This window comes from Micromys minutus, assembly GCF_963924665.1.
Source record: "Micromys minutus genome assembly, chromosome: 9".
NCBI lineage: Eukaryota > Metazoa > Chordata > Mammalia > Rodentia > Muridae > Micromys > Micromys minutus.
In genome coordinates, this window is record NC_137978.1 from 36,670,157 (window position 1) to 36,685,522 (window position 15,366).

Sequence of the window (15,366 nt, forward strand, 5' to 3'; positions counted from 1 at the left end):
AGCCAGCCGGGAATTTGTCGCTTTAGCGTCCTTTCCTTTCCTGCCAGGAAAAATCGGTTCGTGTGGCTCTGGGGAAAGGGAAGATACCATCCCGTCTCTCTGACCCTGGGCTGCAGGAGTCCATGGTGGCTCCTGGGGCAACCGAGTCCCTTTCAGCTCCGTAGTCCTCTGTCACAGTTCTCCCCTGCGTCCACACCTGGCTGGATGCGGCTAGTCTTCCGAGGTGGGACTCGACCTGCCTCCTCGCCTTTTTTTTTTTTTTTTTTTTTTTTTTTTTGCCTTCACATGACACCCGTTGCTCACAGGTACAAATCAAACGAAGAGTATATTTATGTGCGAGGCCGCGGCCGAGGGAAGTATGTTTGTGAGGAATGTGGAATTCGCTGCAAGAAGCCCAGCATGCTGAAGAAACACATCCGCACCCACACTGACGTCCGGCCCTATGTGTGCGAGCACTGTCACTTTGCTTTTAAAACCAAAGGTAAGAGACAGTCAGCCGGGGCACTGCCCTGCCCAGCCCCAGCGCGGAGCCCTCTGCCTGAGGGGCTGGAGTACTCCCACAGCGCTTGGTACTGATGGCAGAGCAAGACCGGTCACAGTCGCACAAGTTCCCACCCATGTTCTGCAGCCTCTAAGCCCACACTTTGTAGTTCTCTGTAGACATCGTCACCCCTTCCTCTGCATGTCTTCCATGGATCTGGTGACCTCTGGCATGCACACTTGTCACACTCACTCTTGCACTAGGGGATCCATTCCACTTGGAGCCACATGACACTCTTGCATGTTCTCTTTTCTCTTTTTCTCCTCACCACACCCAGCATTCTCTGATCCACCCCTCTTCTCTGCAGCATTCAGCATAGGGTCCAGCTGCAACCTACCCCGACCCCCATCCTGAGAGCCTATCACGGCAGCTTCCAGCCATCCCCCGCATTAGGGTCAGGGCAGGGTCTGGCAGTCATTGGTAAGAGGAAGGACTGGCTGTTGAGAGCGTGCATCTCAGAGAGCAATGGTGGACAATGGTGGCCTGGGCCTGCTATAGTCTCGAGGCCCTGGTGGGACAGACAAGCGAGGTTCTTGAATGGGGCTCTTCCCTTGCTGGGAGGTCCTGTAGCTTGCTTGCAGAAAAAGATGGTGGGCCTGCAAGGAAGCTGGGGTTGAGCAACCCCAGGTGGTTTTTGCCTCTCACACTTTGTAGGTACCTGTGTTTGGACATGAGGATTCTGTCTTCTCTTCTGAGTTGAGTAGAGGAGGAGCCACAGGGGGCTCCAGAGACAGAACTCAAGGCAAACTTTGTCTTTCCTCTTGTCCTTTCTTCTGAATTATAAGGGGCAGGGCTACGGCTGGGGACAGGAGAGAGCTGAGCTCTCTAAGGCTCACCACACTGGGTTAGGAGGAGCCTGGCATATTCCCAGGCCCAGGGGCCTCTCTTCTGGCATGTTCTACTCTCTTCCCTTACCTGTTAGCCGACTCTGCTCTTCTCTGTCTTCTTACCATCATCTTCGAGCTGATCTGGAACTGGATGGAGATGCCCACCCTTCCACTTCCTTTCCCTGGTCCTTCTCCGTAGCATCTCAGGAACAGTGTCTCAAAAGGTGCTGAGAAGGCAGTTAGGCGGGAACAAAGCACCTGACCCAAAGCAGCCCAGCTTAGCACGTGTGGGTCCTCTGTTTCATGCCCCTATCTCCAGTCTTTCCTCCTCTGGGCTTTTGTGGAAGAGAGATTGGAATCCCTGACTGACATCTGAAACAAGAAAGCCCTGAACTTTGAACGTGGAGAAATTCTTGATTGGGCCAGAAGAGATCACAAATGCCCAGCTTCTGTCCTAAGGACACAGTGGCCTCATCTTCCACCCTCCACTAGCTGAGGCAACCTCCTGATGGCCACAGTGCTCTTCCAGGTATGCTGAGGTATTGCTTTGTCCTGCCCTCAGCATGAAGAGCCCTGAGGAAGTCTCCCTTCTGAGCTACCCACAGTGCGCGTGCACCTGGCTCCAGTTCCCTGAGCACCTTGGCCTCACTCGTTCTGGAAGATCTGTATGAGGTGGCCCTGGGAACTTTCCTGGGTCTCTCTGTCTCTGAGCCTCTGAACCACCCCAGAGATCCAGAGGGTCCTGAGAGTAGATCCTGGGGCACAGGGAGTACATTCGGAAGATGGGATTTTGTTCTTGGCCAATGACTGGGAGCAAGCTAAGTTCTTCCTCCCCTGGGCCTCTGAGCCAGGGACAGGAAAAGTAAGTCTGAAACATGGAATCTCACACTTCATGCCCAGCACAGAGTGGGCAGAGGTGATAACAGATGAGAGATTCCCCTTAGACATGAAAGAGGGCAAATGGTCAGAGCACCTGGCTCTCCCTGGAGCCACATCTCTGAAGCCCTCTGGATCCTATGAGCACTTCCTCTCCTCTCAGGATCTGTCTGCTGCCTCCTGGCCAGCCAGGTCTTGCCCTTGAATTGTGGTTCCAGCCAGGATGTATGGGTACTAAGGCTGGGCCTGGCAGACCTCGTCCCCTTGTTTGTACCACCTGGCAATGCCTGTGCCAGGAGATTCTTGTCTGTCTCTGTCTGCCTGTTTGTGTCCTGTCTTTCTGTCTGTCACACACTGGGGTGGCAGTTTGGCCTCTGGGAACTCTTTGGGGAGGGTCTCAGTGTGGGGGTCAGGAGGAAGTAGAAGGCTAGCCCTAGGAGGGTCCCTTTCTTCTTTTTAGATTCTTTCTAGAGGCTACAGGGTGACTGAGCCATAGGCAAGCCTTTACACCAATGGCCAAGGGGACAGAAGCAGTAGCTGTGGATAGGCCCTTGTTTAGCCCAGGGAAAAGATGATTGTCTGGTGCTCTTGCTAGAACCAGTTTCCCTTCCAGACAACTTGGTCTTCCAGCCACCCACCCATCCAGATGCCAGACTGGGTTGTCCATGAGGGATAGGTTAACTGAGAAAACGTTGGCTGCGCAAACATCTTCCCTGCAGCTTCCGTAGGATGTTGACAGCAACAGGACAGGCCTTTGGGGGTTGGGCTCCCTCCTGCCTCTTCAGAGAACCACTGAGGTTCCTACTCAAGGGTGAGAGTATCCTGTGATCACCAGCCCCCTCCCCATCCAGTGCAGTGCCTGGCAGAGTCAGAGCCAGAGACATAGCTTGCTGGTAGAGTGATTGCCCACCATTTAGCAGGCCCTGGGTTGCATTCCAGGCACAATATTAAATAAAAGAGATTGTCGTGGGGGCAGGGGGATGGGGTCTGCTCTGGGAAAGCCGTAGTTCACTCTCACGGGCTTTGCCATACGATCTTCCAAGTTTTCCCACGAGGTGGGTATTTAAAGAAACAGAAGCTGGGACCCCACAGAGTAAAGAACTTTGAAATGCTTGTTCAAGAGAACATGGTAAGCAATACAGAGCCCAGAGCTACCCCAGAGCTCCTTCTGCTAGACCAGCCTCATTAGAGGGTCCTAAGACCTGAATCTAGCCAGAGCTTGACACTAGCCAGCACTGTGATTCTGGGCCAATCGCTTCCTGTACTGGTTTACAGGAGACCTGTCAGCACCCAGGACAGACAAGAATCTTGCCCAACGATGTCATCAGCACCTGAGCCCAGAGTTGGGTCAGAAACAGAGGGACTGAGCCTAGTGGGTTGAATAAAGTGGTCTGTGAAGTCTCGGCCACCACTTTGCTCCTGGGGTGCACTTCGTGGGAGGCTACAAACATGGCTCTGTTTCTAGCATGGCTAAATAGAAATCCAAACTCTCCATGTCTAATGTATATGGCAAATGTCCAGTGTGAGCAGCGCTCATGTCCTCTGTGACTGAGGGTACTCAGAGAAGGGACCCAAGTACTGGAACCTCAGGACAGTTGGGATCTCTGGCCCACAGCTCTCTTGCCTTACTCCCGCCTGCTCCGCTCAGACAATGAACATGAAGGTCACGCGACTGGCTCGGGAGCTCTCTGGGCAGATGCAGGAGGGAGGCCCATGCTGGGCAGGGTAGAGGCAGATGATGATGGGAAGGTGTTAGCTCCTCTCTACTCTTGGCCACCGTATTCACCTGACCCCAGGAATCTCACTTATGCTTCCCCCGAAGCCTTGGCGAAACCTGGTGTTTCTGAGCGGCGATGACCCTTGGTTAGGCTATGTTCACCTGTCTGTCCATCTCTCTTCCAATTAGCCCTCTCTCCGGTCCACTCATCTAACAGTGTCCCTGTTCATGTCCCTCTGCACAGGTTTTCTTGTGCCCCCCCCCCCATCTCTATCTGTCTGCCTGCCCAGTCTCCTTTTATCCTCTGGCCTGGCCTCCTATACATTCCCACGTGTGGATACCCATTTCTCCGTCCATGCAGCCCGTCTGTTTACAGGCCAACTTCCACCCACTCCTCCATTTCTTTGTCTCCGTGGTTCTTACCTCCTGCCATCAGCCTCTGCTCCAGTGTCCCATCCATCCACAGTCACGATTCCATCCTCACGCTCCTACTCTTTCTCTCCATGTTCCCCCATTCAGTCAAGCACTCATCCATCCCTAGTCCCTCTGTGCCCTCCTCTCCAGAGATCTCATCTGGACTTTCTACTCCACCCGCTTCCATCCATCCATTCAAACTTGTCAATTTAAGGCTTGTGAGACAGTGCACCTGACTCGGGAGCTTCCGACATATTATAGGATCAGCCACGTGGAAACAGAAAAATCCTCAGCACACAACCTAGAGGAATGTCATGTGGCATCTGTCTGTGTTCTCTGGGGACAGGGCAAGGAGCTTGGCCTATCCTCCCTGAACCTGCTGTCCACAAAGCTCATCATCCTGAAGCCTGTCTGTCACACGTGTGCACCGTGGGAAGCCTGACACTGTTACTGTTGCTGTTACCCTGGCCCCAGGAGCTATGGTTCCAGCACCTCAGCCTGTGGGGCCAGGCCTACAACTTGGGGCAGCACCTCAGGGCTTCCTTCATAGAGCCTTGGACAACCCATTCCCAAAGCACTCTAGTCCTCTGTCTGCACTGCGCCCTGGCCCCAGAAAGGGGATTTTGCTAAGACAATCCCAGCCTAGATGAAAGAGCCCGTGAGGCTCATGTTCCTTGTCTGCTCACCTCACTGCTCCTGCAAGAAACCATGCCCTGGTTTCTCTGCCTAGACCCTAAGGTTTGCCCTGCGGGTGACCTAGTAGTAGACTCAGCCAGAAGGACTACTCAGCTACTATGAGTAGTCATGAGAACCCCATGTCATTTCCAGCATTTAAGATTGCAGATCATCTTATCTGAGTGTGCCACAAGCTCCGAGGCCCAAACATAAGACAGAAGCAGGAAAAAGAAAATGCACCTGAGTGGTCTTTCAGTTTGTCTTAACCAACATCTCTGGTTCTCATTGTGCCCCCCCCACCCCAGCTCCTGTTCTTTACCTTCTGTAGCAGTTATGGTTGCACCGTCTGGCTGGACACTAGGGCACAGGATGCCTTGGCCCCTGCCCAGCCCTTGGCACTTGTCTAAGGAGCTGTGGCCTGGCAGCTGTGCGTTGCCTCCGGCCCTCTCTGCCCTCTCTCTGACACCAGGCCATGAGTGTGTTCTCATTTCTTTCCAGGGAATCTGACTAAGCACATGAAGTCGAAAGCCCACAGCAAAAAGTGCCAAGAGACGGGGGTGCTGGAGGAGCTGGAAGCCGAAGAAGGTACTGCCCAACCTCTTCTCTCCCTAACTCCCCCTACATTTTCCATCTCTCCCCTTACCCCCCCGCCCTCCGCACTTCCAGCCACCCTCATTTCTACTACTGTTTCCTTTCTCTTCCCTCCCTCCCTTTCTCCCTCCCTTCCTCCATTCCATGCCTTCCCCTCTAGTTTGCTGAACAGTTGGGAAACAGCAAATTCATAAAATGCTCCCCAGTGCCACATGGCCAGTTACTGTGCAGTTCTCTATAACTTAGGGTTTCAGTGGAATACCAGCACTACTGAGAGCTCAGGTAATGCTTGCTGAACATGAGCCCATGAGGAACCACAGGCAACTCGGGGCACCCAGTGTGGGCCAGGCACATTCTAAACACATGCCCTGAGTAGTCTTAGCGGTTCCTGGATCTTCTGCACTTATCTAGGAACCTAACACGTGAGAGGCACAGCTAGATCCCAAAGGCCCCTCCCTTCCCAGCCCTGACACATCACTACAACCTGGCTGTGGTCCTCCAGTGTCAGGCAAGCTAGAGGCAGTCAGATAGCAGACAGAGCAGGGGACAGAGGTGAGGAGAGAGGCCAGGCAGGAGGCCAGAGGCGCTCTGGCAGATGGATGGGCAGGTCCTCCAGAAGTGACAGACCTTAGCTGCAGATTCTCTGAAGTCAGGAGCAGGGCTTAGTGTGACTAGACGAGGAGAGAGGAAAGGAGAAAGTTGTGCCTTTTGTGTTCTGTTTGTGGAAGCAATCTAACGAGAGTGGATCTGGTTTCCTTTAATATTGAACAAATCAATGTTTAGAACAATTCACCAAAGCACTGCCTTCACAAACTGTAATGTGAGGTCGCCGTGTTATCAAAATGCACACCAAGCCACTATGAACGGTGCCCTGTCAAGATCCTTGTACATGCAGTGGGTACTTGTATTGCCCCATATCAAGTCAGGGAAAAGTGAAGCCCAGAGTTAGGGCCATGAAGTGCCGTGAAAGGCAGGGGGCATCTGTTCTCTATCCTTGAATGTTATGGGGCATAACAGGCACATGTCCTCTGCCTGCAAGCAGAATATTCCAGCATGGGTGTAGAATGTGATCCAGGCCAGACATGTGAGAAGTGGTCTGATTCCAGAGGCATTCAGAGGCTGAGCCCATAGATGGTCCTTCCTGCTACACCATAGAGGGCAGAGGAGGGGAGGGAAGGGCTGGCTCCACGCTTTGTAACCTAAGAGACTGGAAGGATGGAGTTGTTACCTTATGTGCCAAGGCAGACCCAGGGACGGGCATTAGGACCTGGCGCATCCTAAACATAAGGTTGGTAGCAGGAATGGCCTTGAAAAGCACCAAACCAGGCTGCAGCACCCTAGCACCGCTGGGGACTAGGTTGTCAATCACCGCCACCATGTGGCCAGTCTAAGAAACTGCACCCAGAAGGCTATGTCCAGTGCCTTCCACTGGCTTTGATAGCCATAAAAAATGAAAAGCTTCATGTGAAATATCAGGAAGGGGAGGTGCTCAGCAGGCAGGGAAATCCTTTAGATACCTGCAGGAATCAGATGTGGAGTGCCTGAAGTAGTGTGGTCTGGAGAGAGCTGTCTCCTCAGTAAAGAAAGGCTTTGGCGCCCCATTCTGATGGATATCAGGAGATGCTGGCCCTGACTCCCTCTCTAGTTAGGACCCTGCTTCAGCCTTCATCTGCAGATGCTAACAGGGCCACCCTGACCACCTGCCTACGGGAGGGGAGAGGCAGATGGAGAAGATGGTAGCGAACACAAAAGGACATAAACTAGCCACCATCACCCAAGAAGATGGTGGGGTGGGGATTCGGGGCTACATCTGCTTCTCAAAGCATAATGTCATTTTGAGCTATAGTGTAATAACACGAGGATTGTGAACCTTAGTTCTGACTCAGCCAGGAGATAGCGGGATGATTGTGGGGCGTGCTGTGGCCTTCTCTATGCTCGGGTTTCACTGTATGTGAGTGAGGGCCAGGGCCGAGTAAAGCCTGAGGCCTGAAGTCAGGGGTCCTGACAAAGTCCTAGGTCAGCAAAATACGTGCCTCCAGCTGATGTAAGGCTTTGCTCCTCCCCCTATCCCGTCTGTGTGTCTTCTCCCATTCCCATCACCCATTCCCCTCAAGGCCTTGTCCCTTTACTTTTATCTGCCCAAAACCCTGCCCTTGACCTTATGACCCTCCTTCTGCCTGACAGCTCCTTCTCTACCCACAGTTTTCTCTCTGTCCTAATGAATGTTCACATTATGCACTTTGGTACCCGACTGCCGAGGTAGTAGCATCACTGTTTCTGGCCTTCCTGGGCATGGTGGACAGCCAAAAAGTGCCCTGCGGTACTGGGCCTTCCTTTCCTGACCAGGAGAAAATAGAATGTTGGTGAGCAATGGGGCTAGTGGACACATTAGGCCACTTGGAACCAGTGCAAACTGGTCACGTCCCAGCAGTCTGGTGATGGGCCAACAGCACAAACTCCCTATGTAATCCTCCAGAGTGCAGAAGGCTGCCCATTTTAGAGAGGCCTCATTCTGCATTGCTGGTGGTGGTACAGCCTCAGCCTAGCTGATGCAAACCTCTACCCCATAAGAAGCCAGACCTGGAAGCTGACATTCAGAATGTTCCACGGGGCAGGAAACGTAGGGGTGAGGCCTGCCCTGCAGAATGAGGCCAGCCTAACCCAGCTATGCACAGAGGCTAAACTCTGCCATCTGCCCAAAGCTGCTGCGTAGGCCAGCCTGGTCGCGTTGGCATCTGGCTTGCATTTTAACTGACTGTGACTGTCTGCTGGGCCAGTCACCATGTCCTATCCCAGAGTGATAGATGCCATCAGTAATAAGGTCATAGTGACTGTAATTATTTGGGCTCGTACTGTGCACCAGCCTGCATTATTTTTTCCCTCCCAGAAAAGGCCATTCAGTGAGATACCCACTTAACAAAAGGAGAGACTGAGGTACCACATTATAACTGGCTCATGGTGGGAACCACACTGAGAAACCAGAAAGCAGATGGTCTTGTTTGCCCCTGTGAAGTCCCAGGCCTGCTTCTGCCTTACTTGGGCAGGTTACTTAATCCCTCTTCCCTTGGTTTCCTTATCCACAGCATGAAGGTAAGAATAGAACCACCACTTTCCCAGTGATCCCAGGTTTCTTTGAGGGCTACACAAATTCACGTACCTAAAGCCCTCAGAGCTGAACCCATACGCCAAGGCGTGAGGTCACTGTGCGCTATTATTTACAGAGTATTCTTCCATCTGCTGTGTCACTTGGTCGTCTGCCATGTGGCATGATGCCTAGTTGGCAGGCAGTGAAACCAGGCTGAACCTGGAGTGGCTGTAATCTTAAGTCCCCTGTGTTCTCCCGTCAGGAACCAGTGACGCCCTGCTCCGGGACTCAGAGGGGCGAGAGGGCTCCGAGGCTGTGGAGGAGCACCAGTTTTCAGACCTGGAGGACTCTGACTCAGACTCAGACCTGGATGAAGATGAAGAGGAGGAGGAGGAGGAGGAGGAGGAAGAGGAGAGCCCAGATGAGCTGTCCAGGCCATCCTCAGAGGCAGCTCCACTCTGCCTGCCAGCCACACTACAGGAAGACTCCTCACCCATTCAGGGCCCCCAGCCTCCAGATACCACTTATGACGAGGTCCCACAAGGCAGCTCCATCTCAGAAGCCACGCATTTGACAGCCAGCAGTTGTTCCACACCCAGCCAGGGTACCCACGGCCTTCCCCGGCTGGAACTGGAGAAGGGCATGAGCTCAGCCCTGAGTCCCAAGGCCACATCCCCTAGGAGGCCATGGTCCCCAAGCAAAGAAGCAGGCAGCCACCCCTCACTCACTCGCAAACATTCACTCACCAAAAATGACTCGTCTCCCCAGCGATGTTCACCGGCCCGAGAAGTTCAGGCCTCAGTCACGAGCATGCCTGGTCCCCAGATGGGCCCAGGAAGGGACCTGGGTCCTCACCTTTGTGGGTCTCCAAGACCAGAACTGCCCTGTCTCACTCCCTACCCCACAAGAAGAGAAATGCCCACTGGACTCGAGTGTGCCACAGACACAGGTGCCTCCAGATATTCACCCACCAGGAGATTGTCTCTGGGTCAGGCCGAGTTATCACCACAGTCGGCGCTGCCAGGGAAGTGGGCCCTGGCTGGGCCCTGCAGCCCCTCAGCGGACAAGTGTGGCCTGAGCTTGGGGCCGGTTCCACGGGCTCTTCTCCAGCCCGTGCCTCTACCTCACACACTTCTCAGCAGAAGCCCTGGAATGAGCACCTCTGCATGGGTGAGTTCTGGGGGTCAGGAGCTGCCCATTCACACCCTCTGCACCCCACATCCAGAGCCTGGCTGGTATTCCTGATCTTGTAGTGAGCATTTCTTGGTCCCTGCTGTGCCAGCCAGTTTGTTGCACTGGCAGGTACCCTTAGAAGCCCCAACCATGGCTCTGGGTTCTAGCCCAAGTGAGCAGTGTAGTCTTGGATGAGGGTGTAAACACTGTATAGCCCTTCAGCCATTCCTTCCTTGTCCATGTGTGTCCTTAGGGCAGGTGACAGCTTTACCAAAATTATCAGTCCCCATCTCCTGTGCCACTGCCACACTATCCCCCGCCCCCACCATGGCTGTCACTGCCCAAGGCTGACACCGCCCCTGCTGACATCTCGCACTGTGTTGTCATGACCCCGCAGCATCTCTCCTGGAAGAACACTGACTGGAGCATCTTTCTTTCCCCCGTTGAACTCCCTGGAGTGGAGGTTGAGATCCTTGGGTGGGAATTCATATGCAAGGGTGAAGTTAGGCCAAGTCCATTTTAAGAAAGGGAGAGACAGAAAGCCAAGGTAGGCCAGGGTAAGCACAGAGCCTCATACCCAGGAGCTGCCTCCGACAGATGTGGGCCAACATGTACCTCTGAGTTGCCCAATAGAAAGCTCCCTGAGCACAGCAGTAGGACTCCTGATTCTGGCCACACTCACCAGCCTCAGTCTGTGATCTCAGGCCTCCCTGCCCCCTATAACTCTAGCCCTCAGTTAGTGCCCAGCATGTAACCCTTGCCTTCTCCCATTTTGTTTTCTGACTCCAGCGGAAGACTGAGTCCCTAAGCCCATCAGCCGGTCCTGCTCCTCTCTTCTCCCGACCATTCTCGGCTCCTCATGACTTCCATGGCCACCTCCCTAGCCGAAGTGAGGAGAACCTCTTCAGCCACCTGCCTCTGCATTCCCAGCACCTGAACCGCGCCCCTTGCCCCCTCATTCCCATCGGTGGAATCCAGATGGTACAGGCCCGGCCAGGAGTCCACCCCACCCTGCTGCCAGGACCCTGTGCAGCTTGGGTCAGTGGCTTCTCAGGGGGTGGCAGTGACCTAACTGGGGCCCGAGAGGCCCAGGAACGCAGCCGCTGGAGTCCCACAGGGGGCCCTTCAGCATCAGTGTCCCCTGTGGCCAAGGTCTCCAAGTTTACACTTTCTTCAGAGCTGGAGGAGGAAAGGACCGGCAGAGGTCCAGGAAGACCTCCTGACTGGGAACCTCACAGGGCTGAAGCCCCTGCAGAACCCATGGGCACACACAGCCCCTGCTCCCCACAGCTGCCCCAAGGCCACCAGGTGGCACCATCCTGGTCACCACACACACTGGTCAACCTAAAGGCCTCAAGCTTCCCGCCACTGGACTGCAGCAGCTCCATGGACTGTCTAACAGACACCTCCACTTACTTTCCACCCCGGAGCAGGAACCTCTCTGGAGAATCCAGGACCTGTCAAGGCTCTGCTGAGCTCTTAGGTAGAGGGGAGCTCAAGACACCTCTATTCCTGCCCAAGGAGAGTGGCCCCCCAAGTATCTAGCAGCTACTTCAGCGCCTGGCCTCTAGTGTTCAGCAACAGACATTTCCAGCCAACAGCCTGGAGTCATCTCGCTCCCATGGGCATCCTCTCCCACCTGTCCATCTGTCCATCTGTCCATGCGGCTTCTGCTCTGTCCTGTTCTACTTTTCCACATATGCAGTTACCTGTGCCTTTTTCTAGACCTTTCGTTGCTTGAAAAAAAAAAGAAAGAAAGGAAGAAAGAAAGAAAGAAAGAAAGAAATCACACACATCCATAAACAAAACAGACACATCCACGAGGAGCTCTAGGCTGTGAGTAGTTTGTGCTCTGGGGACAAGGCTGGAGGAGGGACTCTTCACCTCCATCACCACATACCACACTGGCAGCCGTCCCCACCTCAAGGTCCATGAGAGGGTCTGCTGCACTGAGAGAGAAGAAGAAGGGGAGAAAAATATAATTAAGTTCAAAGGCAAGCCCTCCTATACACAAATGCCCAGGATCCTCGTGTGCAATACATTCAGCTCATAGCCACCCCTCTGTGCTGTCAGAGGGACCAGAACCTCAAAGCAGGACACAAATACAGGCAGGAACCAATCCACCACTCCCCTCCCTACCTGGCCAAGAGCATTATTGTTTATCTTATTTTTTGCAAGAATAGGAACCAAAAAAAAAAAAAAAAAAAAAAAAAAGTAGGTCTCTGACGCCTGGGCCGAGCCAGAGTCTGGCTCCTTTATGTTTAGAAATACCTGTAGGAGGAAGGGATGGTCCTAGTCTGGGCCTCTTCTGAGCCTGGGGTTTGGATTCTGTTTCACCTCTGTCCCTGAGGAACATCATGTCACACTTCCTTTGTGGCTGGACTGACGTGTGTAGTGTCTGGATTGATGTGTGTGTGTGTGTATATACACACAGAGAGAAACCAAAGATGGTGTTTGGTACTTTCGCCAGCCTCCTCAGGTTCTTCCCTGTTAACTTGGAGGATTTGTAAATTGTCCCAAGTTCTTTGATTTATGCCCCCTCTGGTTCCCAAGGCACAAAAAAAAAAAAAAAACTGCTTTAAAAAAAAGTAGTATGACCAAAAATTTAAATCCCAAGTTGAAATATGGACCTGTTGCATGCTTTAAAAAAAAAGAAAAAAGCAAAGCAAGCCCTCTGCGGCACAGGCCCTATGGCTGCCATTTATAAGACCTTCCAGAAATAAATTCCGTTACCTTCCCCAAGGAAAAGAGTAGGGGGGCCATTGTGAGAACGCCCCTCCCATAGCCTTGTCCCCAAATCACAAAGCCTGTTCCAACTGTGCTGGATACTGCTGTCACACTATACAAGGCAAGGTCCTGTCCCTGGGCATCAGGCTGGGTGTGTGGCTGAAGGCTCACAGAAGGGCTGAGCTGCAGGGCTACAGGCCCCCTGTACTAGGCTACCCCTAGCCGATGTCATGCCTGGTCCTCGGTAGATTGGCAAATCAGCCACAGACCCAGTGCCCACCCCAGTCACCTGGTTTCTCCTTCACCTCTTCCTCAATGCTTAAGACATAAGCATCATTAGGACTGGACCCCTCCCCCAACCCTGTGCTGTGCTGCAAGGTGGAATGGGCTGGGAGCCTCCAGATGGTTGACTTGCTGCAAGTCTCCTGGCCACCCGGGAGAAGCTGTCAAGACCAGGCTGGGGCACTGGAAGGAAGAAGGTAGAAACCTGGGTGCTCCTCAGCCCAAGCTGGAGGCCACAGCTTTTCTTCCTTCTGCCTCTCAGCCCTAACCCACAGGTCCCACTGATGCTAAGGGCTGAGCTGACAGAAAACACCGTCTCAAACTAAACTTGATAGCTTTCTAGGCAAGAGCTTCTGGACATAGATGGAAGGCTGGCTCCTGACCTTAGGTACCCCCTCCTCTCTACTCCACATCCAAATATCCCCGTTTCCTTCAGCAGCCTAGTGACAGACAAGTGTAACCACAGAATAAACCCCACAGTTACTGGGCACCCCTGACTCGGGAACAGGATGTAACAAAGGCTAGGAATTGGAGACTTTCCTTTAAGTGACAGGGATAGAATACAGAGTCTAGCCAGGGCTGGTGCCCCACATGTGCCCAGAGGGTTGCAATGAATGCCACTACCAGGAACAGCTCTAAGCTCCTCTTCCAAGCTCTCTCCTCCCCCCCCCACCCCAAGCACATGACCCCAGCCTACCCATAACATCTCGACCTGGAAAGACCTCTCCAGGAATGTGCTCTGGGCTCCTCGCCCACAACTGGCCACTTCTGACTTTGCAGTCTGCCTGTGACACTGCTGTCGATGATGACAGTCTAGTTCAGACAACTATGTGGGGTCTGCTGACACACACTGGAACAAGATGGTCTTGCCATAGACTGTCTCTGATCCTCCTTACTTGTGACAGTTGGGGAGGCCTCAAGTCATATCTGTCCTCTGTGGGTGGTAGTTCTGAGCAACTCATCCCTGAAGCCTGACCCCTAGATGCCCTTCCCTGGGCAGCCTCACATCATTCTGAGTATTAACCCCTTCCACACCAAGGGCAGGCCGCTTCTTCCAACTCCCCATCATAGCTGATACTCTGGTCCCAGCCACCAAGACCCTCCAAGGGTCCTGACGGGGGTAGCTACCTATTTTTCCAGACAAAAAGTCTGCCTGCCTCAGCGGGGAAACCTCTTAAGAGAAATAATTCCCAGTTCCCTCTGGGTGTTGTCCACCCCCACCTGGCCCAGGAAGAAGGAATATGTCCGAGCTGAAATCTCCTTCTAGTCCTTGCTCCAGCTGCCTCTTCCAGGTGAAGTCCTGGGAGACAGATCTGCTCTGCAATGTCTTCTGAGAAAGTTCCCAAAGTCAGTGCCGCCAAATTCGCTTCCGTGTTGTGGTTCCTGTCTGCTTGGCATTTGAAAACCGCTTGGGCACTACTGGTCACTTCACTGAATATGGGGAATCAAGAAGACAGGGAACCGTGCAGGCAAATGTAAGATACTTACGCTCTGTAAGATAAATCTCTGCCTCTTTTTTTTTTTTGAAATGGTGTACGCATTCTGTACGTGAATCGTCTGTAGAGAGTTTCCACGTTCTTAAATGGCAATACATTCCAAAACCCGTACTGTAGATATACACAGCAACCGCACTGGAAAGAGGTAGTTTTGCCCGTGGTTTTATTTGAACTCCAGTTTCTACACTTGTATCTTGCAGTTGTTGGTATGGTATTCATCCGTGCAAAAGAAAAACAAAAACTCAAACAAAAACAAAAGGAAAAAGAAAAAAAAAAGAAACCTACACAGGTCTAAAGCACAGAGTCTGTTATACAAAAGGAAAGAATTGCTCAGTATTGGTGTGTGTGAACCTTGTTGTAAATCCCATCTGTACTGTGAATGAGACGTTTTTACAAGTATAATAATTGCCTTTATTACAGCTTGGGCTGAGTGTTCAGCCTGAAGATATTTTTTAAAAAAAAATAGCACGTTGGAATAAATTTGAAAATTCCCAACAGAGCCCTGTTGGCCTGGCTCATGCCTTTTCTTCCTCAATTTTAAATTTAGTTTTATGTATGTGTCTGTGTGAGTGTATGCTGAAAGTAGGGAGTGCCTACAGAAGTCCAAAGAGGATATCAGACCCCCTGGCGCTGGAGTTAAAGGTGTTTGTGAGCTGCCCAGTGTGGTTGCTGGGAATTGAACCTAGGTCCTCTGGAAGAGCAGCAAATGTTCCTAACCACTGAGCAGACCTCACCGTGGCTTTTCTTGAGGACTACAGAATATTAGGATTAGGAGAACACTGGATGTCCTAAGCATCTATTTCATTGCACAGTGATTGGTGCATTAAAGGGGATCGCTTAGCTCACAGTCAGTCATGTAGCCTGGGACTCCCATTCCCTTACACCAGGCCTGCTAATAAAAGCCTCAGGACATCAGCATGGGAGAGAGAAGCCTGACTTCATTCCTAGGATTACCATGGCAA

At 52.6% G+C, this 15,366-nt stretch overlaps 1 protein-coding gene across 2 annotated transcripts in view; it reads left to right on the forward strand.

Moving 5' to 3' along the window:
- Positions 1-11,524, forward strand: part of HIVEP3 (HIVEP zinc finger 3) — a gene marked incomplete at its 5' end in the record, with an annotated part of 36,237 nt that extends 24,713 nt beyond the window's left edge. The window contains 4 exons of one of the 2 annotated variants that reach the window (XM_080920910.1): positions 306-481; positions 5,549-5,635; positions 8,989-9,896; positions 10,689-11,524. In XM_080920910.1, the coding sequence (XP_080777036.1) occupies positions 306-481; positions 5,549-5,635; positions 8,989-9,896; positions 10,689-11,444 (1,927 nt within the window). In that variant the 3' untranslated portion in view covers positions 11,445-11,524. The remainder of the gene's footprint in view (positions 1-305; positions 482-5,548; positions 5,636-8,988; positions 9,897-10,688) is intronic. The other variant, XM_080920909.1, reaches the window with a different exon arrangement.
- Between the last annotated feature and the right edge of the window lie 3,842 nt (positions 11,525-15,366).